Consider the following 15,780-nt stretch of genomic DNA (forward strand, 5'->3'; position numbering starts at 1 on the left):
AAGAGGCCAGGCAGTGTTGCATGTCAGCAGGCCCAGTCTTTAAAATGAGTCCACATTGCTCTGGCTTGGCCCCCTATTTAGAGGGGCAGATAACGATGCTTCATATCAGTGGAGGTCTTAGGATATGCCCAGCACTGTGCCAAGGTCATCTCGGTTTATCCTCACAGGCTTAGCCCAGGAGGTGGGGACCAGGATTAGCCCCATTTCACAGGGGAGGAAACATGGCTTGAAGAGGTTGAGTCACTGACCTCCGTTTCGTAGCTGGCGGGGGTGGGAGGGTGAGGATTTGAACGCAGACAGTCCGGCACACATTGGGGAAAGGACGGAGCGGTCAGGATGCACGTTATGGACAATAGTAGGGGCCTCACCTCTCTTATTGCAGAAGTTTGGGAAGACCCAGTGGCCTGAGCCTGGTAGGACCGGGGTGTGCCGGCTGCAGTTAATGGCAGTGGTGACTGTGGCGTGGCATTCCTGAGCCCGGCACCTGCCTGGGGCAGACGCAGCCTCCGCCACTGCCGAGCAGGCGTCTGGGAGGGCGGAGCTTGTTAGCAGCTGGTGCTCAGGAACGGCGCCGCAGCCCTCCCCTGGTTCCGCAGCCTTCCCTCTCGCCTGGCATTCCTGCCTGCATGTTTTTCCAGCTTCCGAGAGCACAGGGAGAGCAGAGGCCTGGAAGGGACGGTCACTGGCCATGTTCCTGGAATTCTGGCACGCTGCCCACCTGATGCACATAACCCAGCCCAGGGAGTCTGGCACCACAGAAACACATAACCAGAAAGCTTTTACTGGGAAAGAAACAGGCAAATTCTGGAATGGAACACAGACGTGTCCGCGCTCTGCGGGGAGCTCGGGACTCAAGAGCTACTGCGCAAAGCCCCTCTCCGATTGGCCTGCTCCTCTTTGGCGTGGGAGCCTTGAGCCAGCTCCCCACACGTGCGGGCTGTTCTCCAGGTGCGGGGACCCCACTTCTGTGTTTTGTTAGAAGGCGCAGGTGGGCCCAGGACCCCTGGTGGTTTTCTGTCTTAGAAACAGTCGGCTCCTCCTCGGCACCCCGTGTGCACTGTTAGGTGAGAGTTTTGTGGCCGGAACAGCCCTTGTTTCCTTGACGAGGCTCCAGCTCTCAGTCAGTGTCTGGGTTCCTGGGCTAGGCCAGGGCTGGGCCCGTGGATCTTTGTCTTGAGGGGTGAGGACTGCAGGGCCAGGCTGACTCCCTGGGTCATGGCTTTGGCGGTCTCCTCTCTGGCTCCTCCTCGGCCGTCACCCTGGCCCTCACGGTGGGGTCATGGGTCCCACCAGGGCCCTCCTGCCTCCCCGCTTAGGGTGGCAGCACCGGGAGCAGCAGTAGCCGATGGCCGTCAGCAGCAGCAGCAGCACGGTGGCTGGGGGGTTGGGGGAGAGAGCAGAGAGTGCCGGAAACTCAGAGGCGAGGAGGAAAAGAATGCCCACCATACTTCCAAAGAGGCCCCTCTGGGGGCCTGGAGGACCCTCACCAAAGCCCTGGCTTAGTGGTCAGAAATACCCGAGAGTGGGAAGAGGTGTGACTGTCCCCATGCCGGCCCCCAGAGCTTTGCTCCCTCCATCTGTGGGTTGGGGTGCCGGAGGTACCTCTGGGCCCTGGTGCCCAGCACACCCGTTTCCTAGAGCAGCATGTCAGGATTAGGGGGATCCCCTGGCTCCCCCCAGGGGACATCTGCTTCTCCTCCTCTGTCTGGGGGACCACCCAGCCACCTCTGCCAGCCCCGTGGCTGGTACCATGGTCTCGTCTCTCCTGGATGCCAGGAAGAGCCATGGGCTCTGAGGAGACTCTGGGAGCCACAGCTTACCTGTGAAAATGACAAGGACCGAGAAGGCCACGATCTCCACGGGCTCGGCCTGGGGCAGCCTCTGCAGCTTGTGCAGCAGCCTCTCCCCTATGGAGCGCATCTCCAGCGCAAGGTTGGAGGCTGCCATGCTGTGCCGGGTCCCTGCCGGGGTTCCTCCTGAGCTGCAGAGCAGGGAGAGGACCTGGAGTCCCCACGGAGCTGCCTCCAGAGGATCTGTCCTCTCACCTACCCCAGCCTGCAGAACGGGTTTGTCAGGTCTCACCCCTCACAGCCCTGGTGGCTCACAGCTCACGAGGGAGGCAGGGAGCCGGCAGGGCCCCTTGCTTAGCTCTCCTCTGTGGCCCTCAGCCCCCACCTAGCTGGCACTGCCCAGGCGAGGGAAGCTGGGGATGACAGTGAGCCTGAGGCCCTGCCGCAGGAGGGCTCTGCCAGCCGGCCGAGGTCAGCCACGGTTGCTGACCGTGAAGGGGAGTGCACACCCCTTTGTCTTAGACACCACTCCTAGGTGCTGCCAGGGTGCCTCGGATGGGCATGGCTCCCCTGGCGGCCCCTGAGTGCCTCCCTGGTGGGGAGACGGGGCTCCAGGATGCCAGCCTGGCACCCTTGCTTTTCATCATATGTGGGGACAGAAGGGTCGGCTTCCTCCGAGAGCAGGCTCATGGGGGCTTCTGGCCGGGGTCGGCCGGGGTTGAGAGCTGACTGGGGGCAGTGGTCTGAGCCCCCCTGGGGCCCCCCACCTCTCCCACCAGCCCCATTTCTTTACTCATACGGTGTCTTCCTGTGAGAAGGTGGAGGTGACACCGTATCCTTCGAGTGTTCCCCAAGGGGTCCTCTCTCAGGATGGGACCAGGCGTCCCAAGGGGCGTTTAGCCTCCCTCTCTTGCTGGCTTGGACCTGCCTCTCTTGGCTGACCAAGAGAGTCCCCTCCGCTCCCCCCTCCCCCCAACACCCCCTGCCCCCGGCCCCAGGTGAGGGGCAACTGAGCCTCCAGGCCCCAGGCCCGAGACCTCCTCCTGTCTGTTGTGCCCAAGGGGCCGGAGGTGAAGGTCCAGGCCGAGTCAGTGAGTCGGGACACATTACGCCACAGACCTTCTTTCCCCTTCCGCCTCGCCAGTGGACACGAGGGAGCCAGCGCCTCTTCAGAGAGGGATCAGGGACAGCCTGTGCCAACCCAGAATCAGCCTGTTCCCCGAGGCAGCTCTTAGCCAGGGCAGGGCTGCAGGCGGCCAGGGGCCTGAGCCAGACCGTAAGCTCTCATTACCGCCGCCTCGTCCCTCAGCCAGGCACGTTCTCCCCCAGGTGGCTGCGGTCTGTGAGGCCGGTCACTCTTGGCGCCGCCACCACAGCGTAGCGTCCTTAGAGCCGCCTTGAAGGTCATCCGCTCGAGTCCTCTGCACCGCACTTGGCTCCCTGCCCTCCCTCTGGCATGCGGCCTTTGCTCGAGTGGGGAGCGCCCCTGCGGCCCAGCCCGGCCCATTCCTTCTTGGGCAGCTCTGATCGTTAGAAGATGGGACCTCCTGGTGACCTTGTCAGTCCCACCTGTGGTCACTCAGGCCAATTCCGCCCCCTTCCGCCTCACGGTCCTCCAGGGCCTGGACGGCCGGCGCGGGTTCCTCCTGCATCTCCTTCCCCACAGGATAACTGCCCTCGTTGGGTCAGGTGGCCCCCCGCATAGACTAGCATTCGAATCATCCTGGGTTTGAATACTGCCAGCCTTCTTCCTGCTTTTGTGACACGGAGTGGCTCCGTCTCTCTGAGTCTGTTCCTTTCCTCGTTTTCCATGAAGATGAGGTGCCCAGCCCATGTGAGTCCCCTCTGGGCGGGGTCCAGCCAGCGCAGCAGAGGCCAGGCGGCCTTTGGGGGTGGTCACACCCCCACACACTCACTGTCAGTGACCTTCCTCCAACACCTTTGGGGAGTTTCGTCTGTGTCCTTCATGCCCGGGATGTTTGTGGTGTGTGAGGTGAAGGAGAGTGGTGGGGGGCCGGCTGGAGATGGGGGGACTATGTTTTAAGTGATGATGGGGGGTAGCAGCAGGCAGGTGATGGCTCCGTGGAGGATTACATGGTCTCCTGTCAAAGGGCGAGGCTCCTGGAATCAGAGCCTCCCAGCTTCTCCCACGCCCCACCCCAGGGTCCGCCTGTTGCTACAAAGGAGATCAGGATCCCAGTTTTCCAATGTACTAGGAGGCATAGAATTCTAGAGTGCCGTGGGTCATGCACTCCTGCCTCCTTTCTTTTGCACATGGGGACACTGAGACCAGAGAGAGGAAGGGACTTCGCGGTCACACTGCAGGAGTGGGGCCTGGCAGCGCTGCCCCCACCATCCCTCCGTGGGCGCCTGTCTCAGGCAGCCTGCTCTTTGACGGGCAAGATAAGTCAGCCCAGGAGCAGCCCACAGAGGGCCTGGCCCGTGCGATGGGCTCAGCACAGGGACCAGGGCTCTGCATGATCAGCCCCACCCCACCACACTCGGGAGTCTGGAACACAGCTTTCATCACTCACCAGGCCACACTTGCTCTTTTGAGAACCTCCTGTGACTTGTCACCAAAGGCAGATCTTGCGAGTCTTTCTGTCTCAGGCTTATGAACTCCTTCCCGAGCGTAAGACCCCTCTCCTCAGGTCACACCGAACAGACCTCCTCCCACTGACCAGTGGAGCAGGTGTGCACAGGAAGGTGGTCCCCTCCCTTGTTCTGGGGCCTCCGGGCATCTCGCTCCCCGGCTTTCCAGGAGGACGGGAGCCCGCCCGCTGGTCCCATTCCTGGAAGAGGGACCGGTGGGACAACCGAAGCCGAGGGGGAGCTTGCCCGGGGCTCAGGAGCAGGGCTGCTTTCCCCTCCCCTCTTCGGCTACTTGGCCTGGCTTTTTCAGCCTGATTGGCCCAGGGCCTGCACTGCCTAATGTAGCCATCAGAGACACTCCTTCACAGAGGAGGCGGAGGCGAGCGGGTCGGCGGGGGGCTTTTTCACCTGTTCCCCCCCACGCCCAAAGACCCAGGAGGGATTGCAGAGGGGGCGCCTCCGCTTGTGAGTGAGAGGTTGCGTGGACCCTGGTCAGTCGGGGCGTGATCTCCAGAGCAGGGAGGAGGAAGGTGGGGCCGGGCTGAACTGCTGTGCCGGAAAGGCGGGGCCTGTTGATCCGAAGCTTCGCCTTTAAAGTCAGCCGTCCTCCAGGGGTTAGGAAGTCAGAAAACTGCAGACTCACACCCAGGGGACCCGGGCCCCACTCTGGAAAGAGTGTCAGTCCACTCCAGCGGGCCACGGACGTGGACACCCAGGGCCTCTGGGGACTTGGATTGGCCCCAGGGCTGCTCACTGCATCCTGTCTGCAGGAGTGGGGCTGCTGGACACGGCTGTTCTGCCCCAAAGGCTGAAGCCCCCTTTGCTTTTCAGTTGCTGTTTTATCATTTCCAGCTTGGCCTTGAGCAGAGGAGCCTTAGTGGGGACCGTGGGGGGCTGGAGGGGCCTGTTCTCCTAAGAGGGCGGAGGCACATTCCAGCAGGTCCCAGGCGGGCTTTCCAGCACGCTATTTAAAGCGAGGCCAAGGGGTGCCTGACGCCTGGTGCCCGATATAACCAGCCGTCGTCAGGTGACCATGAGGCCTGTGCCCCAGCTGTTGTGTTTTAGGGAGCCCTGAGTGTTCCCAGCTGTGGCCCAGGGAGGGTGGGCGTCCTGGGGCTGGCTGCCTCTTGTCCTCTTAACCTTCCCAGGTTTGGAGAGCGGAGGGCAGGGAAGCCCAGTGGGGCTACTGGTAATTCTCTATATTTTTCCAGTCTTTCTATCTCAGCTCCACCACACTCCTTCCCAAACTGTACTTTCTGCCTGTGAATGAGGATCTCGCCCAACCCCATGCTCAGTAGCGCCTCGGTTAGAAGCAGCCAGAGCAAGTGGTGGCTTCCCCTGGCCCGGCTGCCTTCATGGCCCTTCTCGGCACCTTCGGAGTGTGCTCCCCGGCTGGAGTGGCAGCCGGTGGAGGGGGAAGGAGAGCCAGGCTGAAGGGAAGGCTGGCAGAGCTGGAGGGACTAGAAAACATGCCTTTGTGTGGCATCTCCTGGCACAGAGAGCCTTGCAACAGAGCAGGCAGCCGCTTGCAGGCCGGACAACTGCCACTTGGTACTGAAGCGTCCCTGTTTCCTCTTTGCAGAACTGACACTCCAACTCCAGGTGCAGCTGCGTGGGGAGAGCCCAGGCAGCAGATGTGTGCTGTCTGATAAGGGTGTGTTGATGGCTTAGGGCCCAAGGGCTTCTTGCCATGCCCTGTTATTTTGTCAAGGTGGGTTTCAGCCACCCCTGCCCCCTGGGCAATGTCTTGTTCGAGAGAAAGAACTAGAATGAGGCATAACTGAAGGTTGGGGGAGTCTTGCGGGATCCGGTGGCCTAACCAGCAAGGCAGAGATGCCCACTGTGTGCTGCGCTTTCTGCCTTGGCCCCGCCTTCCAGTGGGGTCCAGTGACACTTGAACCCTCAGCAGCCCCTCTTCCCCAGCCCCATAGCTTTTCCCGGACAGGAGGAGGTGCTTCCTGCTGCTGCTGATTACTCCTGCAGCCCCAGAAGCTGGGCATCACCCTTCTCTCCCTGCACAGGGATTGTGTTTGGGGGCCCCCATCCACCTGTGTCCTCTGGATCTAGGGACTCTGACCCCTGCCTGCCTGCCTGGGCCGCCTTACACATAAGAGCTGGCAGGGGTAGCCATGGGCTCATCACTGCGTCCCTCCCTCACCCGGCGTCTGTCCCCTCTGTGCCATTACTGCTCATCGCTGCCGGGCTTTTAATCTCCCCAGCCACCAACCCAGGCCAAATCCCACAGCCTCTGCCGAGCCAAGAACACGTCGACTGATCCCTGGTTTCCACTTTAACCTGGGTGGTTGTTTTTCTAAGTAGATACTAGCTTGTTCGCTTTGGGGAAAACATCTGGGGGGCTGGGGAAGGGGACTGTAACGCTGGTGTGAGGACAGGGAAGCAGGACGGGTAGGCAGCCAGCCTCGACTCTCAACTCTCGACTCTCTCTCGGGGCCCTGCCCAAGAGAGCTGATCTCAGTGCTGCCCGAGAACTATCAGCATTCTGATGGCGGCAGAGGGCCAAGTATGGGGCGGGGCAGTCCCTTCCCAAGCCTCACTTCCACCATTGTCGCCTTCCCACCCCACTCTGGGTTTAGGGCCCTCATGCTTCTGGCGTGGCATTCAGGGAGATTTGGGGGTTCCTGGGGATCTCTATGGGCCCAGGGAGGAGCACCTGGGCCTAGCTCCGAGCTGAGAACACCAAGATCCCCATAAGAGGTGGCAGCTACTGCTTTTGTCCAGGACACAATGAGCAGAGCTGCCACAGGTTCGCATCCTGGGAGGTGCGAGGTGGCTTAGCAGACCCTGCCCTGAGCCTCCTTGCCTGGGAGAAAGCAGGGACTTGATCCCTGGAAAAAGGGAGGCTCAGTGGGCAGGCGATGGTTCTCCCCTAGGCCAGGCCAGCCAAATTCCTCATTTAAGCCCCCTGAATAGGAAAAGCTTAAACTAACTTGCCGAGTTAGCAGGCACTCCAGGCCCCTCTGCCTGCTCAGCAAGCCAGCAGAGGGCTGCAGCCTCGGCCTGTGCCCCGTGCTGGGTCCCAGCAAGAGAAGGGAGAGCCTGAGGTCGAAAGGGAGGCTCTCCAGAGACTACGACCAAGCGTGTCCCCCAGGACCCTCCTCTCCGTGCTTGTGGTAGATTGTGGCCCTCCACCCTTGAGACAGGGGACCCTGGCAGCTCCCTTCCCTTCGTCCCCGCCTCTGTGAGCGGGAGCCACTCACCTGGGAGCTCAGGTGCTGGGGTTGGGGGGCAACCGCAGGTGCTGGGGAGCCCAGCAGCCTCTGCGTGCCTCTCCCCCGGCCTCCCCTCCAGCCGGGCTCACACCTCTTCCTTCCTTTGCGGACGCCTCTTTCCTGACCCGCGGTTGCTCCCTGGGTGCCTCTGCTCAGCGCAGCGGAGCTCCTGGCTGCTGACAGCCAGCTGCTGTCTCGGCCTTAGCTTTTTTTGTTGTTGGTCGTCCTGGAGATTCAAGTGTCACATTACACGGGGCGGCCGCTGAAGTAGGGAGCCAGTGCCACCGCCGCCCCCGAAGGCGAGGGAATCCCTGCTGGGAACTGGTCCTGCGGCTGCAGATTCCTGTGCCTGCTCCCTGCCCCGAAGGTCTGCACGGCCCTCCTCGGTTCCTCCTCCTCTTCTCTCCTCCCTCCTGGCGGGTGTGGGCTGGGCCTGGGCCTGGGCTGTGAGCTGATGAAAGAGGAGGTCGGCTCTCACGTTCCCTGGCAAAGATGACCCCTGGGAGGTTCCACCTGAGCGGTGGAGTCGGGAGGGAGGGAGCGAGGGAGGGGGCCTGCGCCCCTCCCAGTTCTTTGCCTCCCGCCCCGCCCTCAGGAGCACCTTTGGGCCCATGTCCCTCAACCCCCAACCTGGCCCTCAGGCCACTCCCTGACAGGTTCCTCTCTCTTTTCTCCTGGGAAGGAAAGTAAACAGTGGGGGAGCTGCTGGACCACCCAAGCAGTCAGCCCTCTGGGGAGGCATCTTGGGGAAGAACTTGGGAGTCCCGAGTGACTTGGGAGTGGCCTGGCCTTAGCCTGTTGCTCGGGGGCGGCCCGGGAGGAGGAGAGAGGACACTGCTGATCTTGTTCTTGCCAAAGAGTGTCAGCTGGGGCTGTCTCCACACTCCTGGCCCGACTGTCAGGGACGGGCTCCAGAGCCCAGGGGCTGGCTGGTTTGACATTTGGCTGGTCGTGCCACCCCAGCAGACCAGGCTGTGCCCGGAGCAGGACAGGAGCCGACCCCAGCCCGCATCTGCGAGCTGTCAATGGAGCCCTTTGAGTGTGAGCACAAAACGCCAGTGAGTCGGGGCTTGGGGGAGGGTGGGGGGAAGGAAGCCAGCCTTGTGGCCACACCACTTGGATGCCAGAGCCTCCCAGAGGCCGGACAGGCAGCCACTGTGCGGTCGGTCACACGGGCTTGAGCCATGGAATGAGTTACACATCGGTTTTGGGTGTGGCAGAAATAGCGCCCTCTGGTGGCCGCCATGCCCTCCTTGCCAGCTCCAGCCATTCTCTCCTCAGCTAAACAAGGCAGCCAGCCCGCGCTTCCTGGGGGCTGTGTCGAAACCTGTTGTCATTCCTTGAGCCTGGCCCTCGGGGTCCTGGCTCCTCAGAGTGTTTCTTGCAGCCCCAGGCAGTGCTCACATTGAGAGGTGTTCTGCTTAGAGCAATGACGCCTGCTCTTCTTGTCTTAGGGATGTGGTGACTAGACAGCCCTACCTCTGCTCCGGCATCTCCCCTCGGGCTCCCCCGCCCCGTGCCACATGGCTGCTGCAGAAATGGTTGTTTGTAACAGCCCGGATAGAACTGTGGCCCCCCGGGCCTCTGCATCTGCCCCAGTGACCGACTGTGCCCCCAGCCTGGGGGGGTTCATTCTTCCAGCCTGGAAGGTACAACGAGGAAGACTCCAGCCATGGCTGCGTCTCCTTGTTGCCCTCACCAGTGCCAGCTCTATGGTGCCGGCCCTGAGCTGCCCAGTTCCTGCTCTCAGGCAGTCCCCCCGGTCCCGGGCTGTGTACACTGGGCTGGGCACGCACAGGCTTGTTGGGGACAACAAGGAAGAGGTCACCAGGAGACAGAAGTAGAGCAGAGTGCTGAGGTGGGGTAGGGCCACTTCCTGCTGTTCTCTCCCTCCCTCCCCGTCAGAAAAGAGTGAAGAGTGATAATAAGAGCCGTGTGCTGGGCGCTGTGCAGCTCACTTCAGAGCGTCATCCTGGCCCTTATGCAGCCCAAGGGGCCAGTGCTCCTCTTGCACCGGCTTGTAGGCAGGAGTGCATAGGCTTCAGGAGGTCAGATGCTTTCCCCAAGGACACAGCTTCAGCAGCAGAGTCAGCGTCTGCACCCAGAGTCCGTGCTCCTTCCAGGGTGCCCCACTGCCGAAGGATGGAGAGGGGGCTGGGGCCCAGAGGAGTACTCCATAGAGAAGCAGGACAGAATGGGGTTCGTGCCCTGGCTCCTCTGGGTACGTGTGTTCCATGACTTTGAGAAAGCTCTTTCAGCTCACTGTCCTCATCTGTAAAATGGGCACCCCAGCAATGCCTTGTGAGGCTCGCATGAGATGCCTACCACAGTGCCAGACATGTAGCCGTGCTCCACCAGAGTTTCAGGATCGGGTGAACGAACGCTGGCCGGCGTGGGTCCGTCACCCCTTGCCTGTGCTATGCTGCCCGCTCCAGGTGCCGCCACGCTGCCATTGCCAAGTACTTCGGGGATGCGCCCCCCGCCTGCACCAAAGGCTGTGACCACTGCCAGAACCCTGCAGCTGTGCGGAAGCAGCTGGACGCTTTGGAGCAAAGCAGCAGCTGGAGCAAGACCTGCATTGGGCCCTCCCAGAGGAACAGCTTTGACCCTGAGCTGTATGAGGGAGGCCGCAGGGGTTATGGGGGCTTTAGCAGGTGAGGAGCTATGAGGCCAGGGGCCCCCAACCCACTGGAAATAGTCTGGCATTCTCTCCCTGATGCTAAGGCCAGACCAGAGGCGACACAGTGCCGTAGTCCACCCCCCGGCCCCGAGGGCGACACTGGGGCCAGGACTTCGGTGTTGCCCATGAGCTGCCAGGGCATCAGAGACATCACTGTCCCAGCAGACACGTGACAGGAGGGCAAAGCCCAGACCCAGGACTGCTCATGCCCAGCCTGTCTCCTAGGTATGACGAAGGCTCTGAAGGCAGCGGGGATGAGGGCAGAGACGAGGCCCACAAGCGGGAATGGAATCTCTTCTACCAGAAGCAGATGCGCCTGCGCAAGGTGAAGGGGACGGGGGCTCAGTGGGGTCCAGGTGGCCCCCTGCTCACGCCCTCTCAGCCCCTTCCCTGGTGCTGGACTGGGAGCTGTCTTGCGGGGCAGGATGCCTCACAGGCCCTCATGTCATCTTCCAGGGCAAAGACCCCAAAATAGAAGAATTCGTACCCCCAGGTCAGTACAGAGATGCCCCCTGGGCTGGTCTCAGGGTGTGGATGGAGGATGCCTCACTGGGGGGTTGGGGATGCCAGAGAGCAGAAAGGAGAGTGGAAGGACTCACCTCTGCTCCCCCCAGATGCAGACTGTCCCCTGAAAGAGGCTTCTAGTAGGAAGATCCCCAGACTCACTGTGAAGGTAAGAGGTGGGCAGCTCGTCACACCTGCCCCCCAGGATCCCCCCCAACCTGAGACTGTTTGACCAGCTTCCCTCCCCTGTGCAGGCCCGTGAGCACTGCCTGGGGCTCCTGGAGGAGGCTCTGAGCAGCAACCGCCAGGCCGCAGGTTCCACGGATGGGTGAGTGACGTCAGGGCCGAGGAGCGGTCCCCAGGCTCCTGTTCCCTTGCAGACGCAGGAGCCCCAGCCCCCCTCCCCACATTGGGACCCGTCTTACTCCCAGGGGGTGTGAGTCTCCACAGCCTCACCAAGGGGCAGGCTTGGCCGCAAGCGAGGGGCTGCCAGGAGCTGCTGAGGGACAGTAAACCACAGGGGGCCAGACGGTCCAGGTCAGAACCCTGTGCCCAAGGCCGTTCTGAAGCCATCTCCAGGGTCCCCAGGGAGGATCTAACAGGGAGGGGCCTCAGGCCTACCTGACACCCTAACCTCATTCCTACCCTCAGATCTGATCTCCAGGCCAAGGCAGTGGAGCTGGAACACGAGACATTCCGAAATGCCAAGGTGGCCAACCTGTACAAGGCCAGCGTGCTGAAGAAGGTGGGCACCGGGCGGGGTGGGCGGGGCGTGCTCCGGGCTCTGGGTGGGAGAGGCAGCCTGCCACACAGGGGGCGCTTATTCCCGGGGGAGCCCGACCTCCCTCCTTTCCCGGCTGGAAGTATTTCTAGCCAACCCCGTGTGAACTAGAACTTGTCCAGTGCCCAGGTGCTGCAGAACCCACTCGTGGGAAGCCTGGGCTGGGGCTGTCAGGAGCTAGGGGTGCCAACAACGGCGTTCCCACCTGTCCCTGCCCCAGGTGGCTGAGATCCACAAAGCCTCCAAGGATGGGCAGCCCTACGATGTGGGAGGTAGTGCCAGGAGCTGCAGCGCCCAGGCCGAGCCCCCAGAGCCCAGCGAGTATGACATCCGGCCGGCCTCCCAGGTGTACTCGGTGAGTGGCGTCCTGGTGTCCCCACCAAACCTGGGTCCAGGAGAGGCGGCACGGCCCCTTGCCCTCAGCGAGGGCATAGTCCTTGCTCTCCTGGCATCACAGCCCTGGCCCTAGGGCGCCCCAGGGCAGGCCTTCGCGCTTCCGTACTCTGCCAGCTACGCCTCTGCAGCCCCCCACAGCGCCCGTCTCGCCAGCCCGACCCCCAAGCCTTGTCCCGCCCCGCTTTTCCCGCCCCCACTCCCGGGAGCCCCATCCACGCGGCCATCCCTGGGCCCTCTAGAGAGTGCCCTGAAAAAAAAAAAAGAGAGTGCCCTGGAGGCACCTGGGGTCAGAAGCCTCTCTCCTCCTCACAGCTCAAACACAAGCGGGTGGGAGCTGGTTTCCCGAAAGGCTCCTGCACGTTCCAGACGGCCCCTCAGCTGATGGAGAAGACGCGGCTCAAGGAGCAAGACCCCCGGCCAGTGCAGGGAGGCGAGCAGGAGCCGCCCGGCCGGCCCCGTGGCCGCCAGGATGAGGACTGCGCTGAGCCCCTCCCTGGGCCCAGAGCAGAGGCCCCCGGGAGCGGTGCTCATTGTGGGGCGCCCTCCCCCGAGAAGAAGGCAAAAGGCCCCTCTCCGGGCAGTCCTACCGCCAAGGCCCGGGCCGGCAAGAAGCAGCAGCTCCTGGCCGCAGCGGCCCTCAAGGACTCCCAGAACATCGCCCGCTTCTTCTACCAAAGGACTGAGAGCTCTCCTCCGCTCACTTCAGCCCCAGGGGCAGAGGGTGCCAGCCCTTGCCGTGACGGGGCACGGGGACCCCTGACGGCCCCAGAGAAGTGCACAGGGGAGGAGGATGGAACCATGGGACGTTTGGCTGCCCACCCCCAGACCGAGGAGTGCTCCGAGGAGGGGCCAAGGTGAGGTCACCGGCAGTCCTGGAATCCTCTAGAATTCCCTCTGCTAACTGGGCCTCTGAAGCCTGGGGCCTGTTCCCACGATGGGCTTCACTGGGCCACCTGGGCTGAGGGTGCGGCTGGCATCTGGAGCTCTGACGCCTGCTCTCCCTTCCGGCCAGTGCCTGCCCACTCAGAGACCAGAGGCCCCCAGAAGGCCAGCCCACCCCCACAAAGGAGGCACAGAGGGGCAAGCGGCCCAGACCCCAGCAGGTACTGAGAGGGGGGAAGATACCTGTCTACCAGGCTGGTGTCTGCTCTGGGTAGGGGTTTGGGAAAATCATCTCTTCTTTCCACATCCCAGGGCAGATGGGCTGGGCTAGAGGGAGCCAGGAGGTGCTGAGGCCCAGTCTTCCAGGAGGGGAGGGGCCGGTAACAGGGAGCCCAAGAGTGACCCTCCACTGTGGCCCTGCCCAGGAGAACCCAGAGAGCCAGGCTCAGAAGAGGCCATGCCCCTCAGCCAACGTCTCCATCTTAGCTGAGACCAAGGGCAGTGTCTCAGCCAGCGATCAGGGCAGCTTGAACCCCCGAGGCTCCTGCCAGCTCTTGGCTCCTGGCATCTCGCTGAAGGAGGCTGCGAATGTCGTGGTCAAGTGTCTGACCCCTTTCTACAAGGAGGGCAAGTTTGCATCCAAGGTAGTGTAGGTGCATGGGCTCTGTTCTCCCCTGAGCCTGGGGCACTTGGGTGCAGTGCGTGGGTGGGTAGGGAGTGTGAGCCCCCGGAGAAAGCAGGGCGGAAGCAGCCCAGCCCGGAAGCCTGCTGCCCACTGCCTGGGTCTGCCTCGCTCTTGGATCGCAGCTGTGGGTCGCTCAGAGAGCAGGGTGAGGTTCTGCGCTCTCTGCTCCTCTCCACTCTCTGTCCCCAGGAGCTGTTTAAAGCCTTCGCCCGCCACCTCTCACACTCGCTGACCCAGAATCCGTCTCCGGGAAGGAGCGGTGAGTGCCTGCATCACCGGCCGGGAGGTGCTGTGGGGGCCCTGTAGTGGGGAGACTGGCTCTCACTCTCCCCCATCCCGAATCCAGTGAAGGAAGAGGCCCAGAACGTCATCAAGCAGTTGTTCCACGGCCGAGCCCGGTGCGAGAGTGAAGCTGACTGGCACGGCCTGTGTGGCCCGCGGAGATGACCGACAGCTGCCCGACGGGGCCGGTGTCCTCCCCGGACTCCACCGCGGCCCAGCCCGGGCCTCGCTCAGGAACGGGGAAGGTAGGCGGCCTCCTGCTGCTGGGGCATCGCCTGCTCTCAGGCTCTTCCCCCTTCCAGCCATGCCTTGCTTTGGAAATGGGCCTGGACACCTCCCAAATCAAGGTCAGAGGTCAGCCCACCTTTCTCTTTGCTTGCGAAACCTGAGGTCCTCTTTCTCCTAGCCTCCCTGCCTCCCCGGCCCTCGTGGCTGGGTTTTCTGGGCCAGAGCCTCAGATCAGAAAGTGACAGGAGGTGTGGCTGCTGCCAGAGGAACAGAAGAAAGGCCCCTCCACCCTGTGTACTTAGCGCGTTTTAAGCCGGGGGTGAGGCCCACCGGTCCGAGGCTTTGGGGCCTACTCAGAAAGAGCCCGGGCTGGCCCCAGGTCCACCCCCACCACCGTCTTCCCTCGCGATGCCAGCCTCCAGCCCGGCCCAGGTGCAGAGCTCATGGGAAGACGGGCAGCAGCCAGGCGCTGCTCCCTCTCAGCCCCTGGTCGGGAAGGCCAGGCGGGGCTGCGACAGTTACCAGAGGAATAAAGTCCTGTTGGTGCTCATGCACACGCACGCAGCCCTGTTCTCTCGAGAGTTTTATTTCCTCAGCAGCTGCTGCGCCCAGGGCTGGGCTCATGCTCAGGTCGGGCCAGGGCCCAGGTGGGCATCTCCCCCAGACTGGGCAACGTCGGATGCCCAAGCCAAGTTCCTGCAGCGCCCACCCCAGAGGGAGTCTCATGACTCTTTCCCAGTGAAGTCGCTCTAGCAGCCCCTCCCCGTGGGCCAGCTGGGCTGTGCTGCAGCAGGTTCCAGAACAGCCAAGCGGTGAAGTCCAGGCCAGACTGGCCTGACAGCACCCAAAGGAGACCGTCCGGGTGAGACTTGGGCCAGAGAGGCTTCTTGTCCTCGTCTCTGCCCCTCCCCCACCCCTCTTGGGTGAAGCCCGGCCACTAAGTGGAAGGAGAGTTGCGGTCCAGCAGGAAGGTGATGGTGTGCTTCAGCTCTTGGGCCTGTGCGGGCACAGGCATGTGAGGCCAGGGCTCCCCAGCCAGCCCCCTGCCTCTGCCCCCAGCCCCACCACGCTGGAGCAGTGGGCAGAGGCCTGGGCCCAGGCTCCCAGGCACACCAGGCCTGGGTGGGGCGCTTGCCACCTTCTCAGGGCGCAGAGGCCACCCACCTGCAGCAGCTCAAACCAGATGGTCTGGGGGTTGTCAGCCGAGCCATAGTTGAGTTCCAGGCCAGGGGAGCCCTCAGCCCCCAGTGGGCTCAGCACGCGGAGCCGCTGCAGGTCCCTCAGGGCGATGGAGCGGCACAGCTCCTGGGGGCGGGGAGGGGGGACGGGGGGAGACATAGCAGAGCTTGGTCCCTCTGGGGGAGGGGTCAGTGTGGGTGGTGGGAGACGAGTGGCCCGAGAGTGCCCAGGCCAGCACTTGGGTCAGGAGCCTGGCCCACCTGAGAGCTGGGGTCCATGAGGATGAGGTGCTGGCAGTTCAGCCCCAGGAGGCCAGGGCCGGGCAGGGCCGGCTCGCTCGCTCTCAGCACCATGTAGACGGTGTAGCCAAAGAGGGGCAGCTCACTCACGGCCTCTGCGGATGGAGGGGCAGAGCCGGAGTTCTGACCGCTGGGGCCCGGGACCTGCCGGACGTTGCCCCCAGGACAGAGGAGAGGGCAGGGCAGGTGGAGAGCTTCCCCAGCCCCTCCACCCTCACCCCTTCCTTGCTGGGGCTCCCGCCTCCGCCCCAG

At 63.0% G+C, this 15,780-nt stretch overlaps 3 protein-coding genes across 3 annotated transcripts in view; 1 reads left to right on the top strand and 2 right to left on the bottom strand.

Moving 5' to 3' along the window:
* The window catches only part of RECQL5 (RecQ like helicase 5), a 31,182-nt gene extending 16,575 nt beyond the window's left edge, over positions 1-14,607 (top strand). Inside the window, exons 8-19 of the mRNA XM_079724953.1 lie at positions 10,048-10,266; positions 10,518-10,617; positions 10,749-10,785; positions 10,907-10,965; positions 11,051-11,124; positions 11,448-11,541; positions 11,798-11,932; positions 12,286-12,827; positions 12,986-13,076; positions 13,281-13,499; positions 13,730-13,799; positions 13,887-14,607. Of these exons, the coding sequence (XP_079581079.1) occupies positions 10,048-10,266; positions 10,518-10,617; positions 10,749-10,785; positions 10,907-10,965; positions 11,051-11,124; positions 11,448-11,541; positions 11,798-11,932; positions 12,286-12,827; positions 12,986-13,076; positions 13,281-13,499; positions 13,730-13,799; positions 13,887-13,987 (1,741 nt within the window). The 3' untranslated portion in view covers positions 13,988-14,607. The remainder of the gene's footprint in view (positions 1-10,047; positions 10,267-10,517; positions 10,618-10,748; positions 10,786-10,906; positions 10,966-11,050; positions 11,125-11,447; positions 11,542-11,797; positions 11,933-12,285; positions 12,828-12,985; positions 13,077-13,280; positions 13,500-13,729; positions 13,800-13,886) is intronic.
* Positions 760-2,115, bottom strand: SMIM5 (small integral membrane protein 5). The gene is made up of 2 exons (XM_079724656.1): positions 1,821-2,115; positions 760-1,376 (listed from the first exon to the last, which is right to left on the bottom strand). The coding sequence occupies exons 1-2, from the start codon at positions 1,945-1,947 to the stop codon at positions 1,267-1,269; spliced, it is 237 nt and encodes a 78-aa protein (XP_079580782.1). The 5' UTR covers positions 1,948-2,115; the 3' UTR covers positions 760-1,266.
* Positions 14,608-14,987: 380 nt separating the features above from the next.
* The window catches only part of MYO15B (myosin XVB), a gene marked incomplete at both ends in the record, with an annotated part of 30,900 nt that continues 30,107 nt past the window's right edge, over positions 14,988-15,780 (bottom strand). Inside the window, 3 exon segments of the mRNA XM_079725514.1 lie at positions 14,988-15,047; positions 15,215-15,355; positions 15,490-15,623. Of these exon segments, the coding sequence (XP_079581640.1) occupies positions 14,988-15,047; positions 15,215-15,355; positions 15,490-15,623 (335 nt within the window).

The sequence above is a fragment of the Hyperoodon ampullatus genome, assembly GCF_949752795.1.
Source record: "Hyperoodon ampullatus genome assembly, chromosome: 19".
NCBI classification, from domain to species: domain Eukaryota; kingdom Metazoa; phylum Chordata; class Mammalia; order Artiodactyla; family Ziphiidae; genus Hyperoodon; species Hyperoodon ampullatus.

Bases quoted from the DNA above. Each gene is read 5' to 3' on its own strand.
- SMIM5 (XM_079724656.1), bottom strand. From the start codon at position 1,947: ATGGCAGCCTCCAACCTTGCGCTGGAGATGCGCTCCATAGGGGAGAGG. The intron at 1,377-1,820 runs GTAAGCTGTGGC...CCAACCCCCCAG, and splicing joins GGTCCTTGTCATTTTCACAG to CCACCGTGCTGCTGCTGCTG.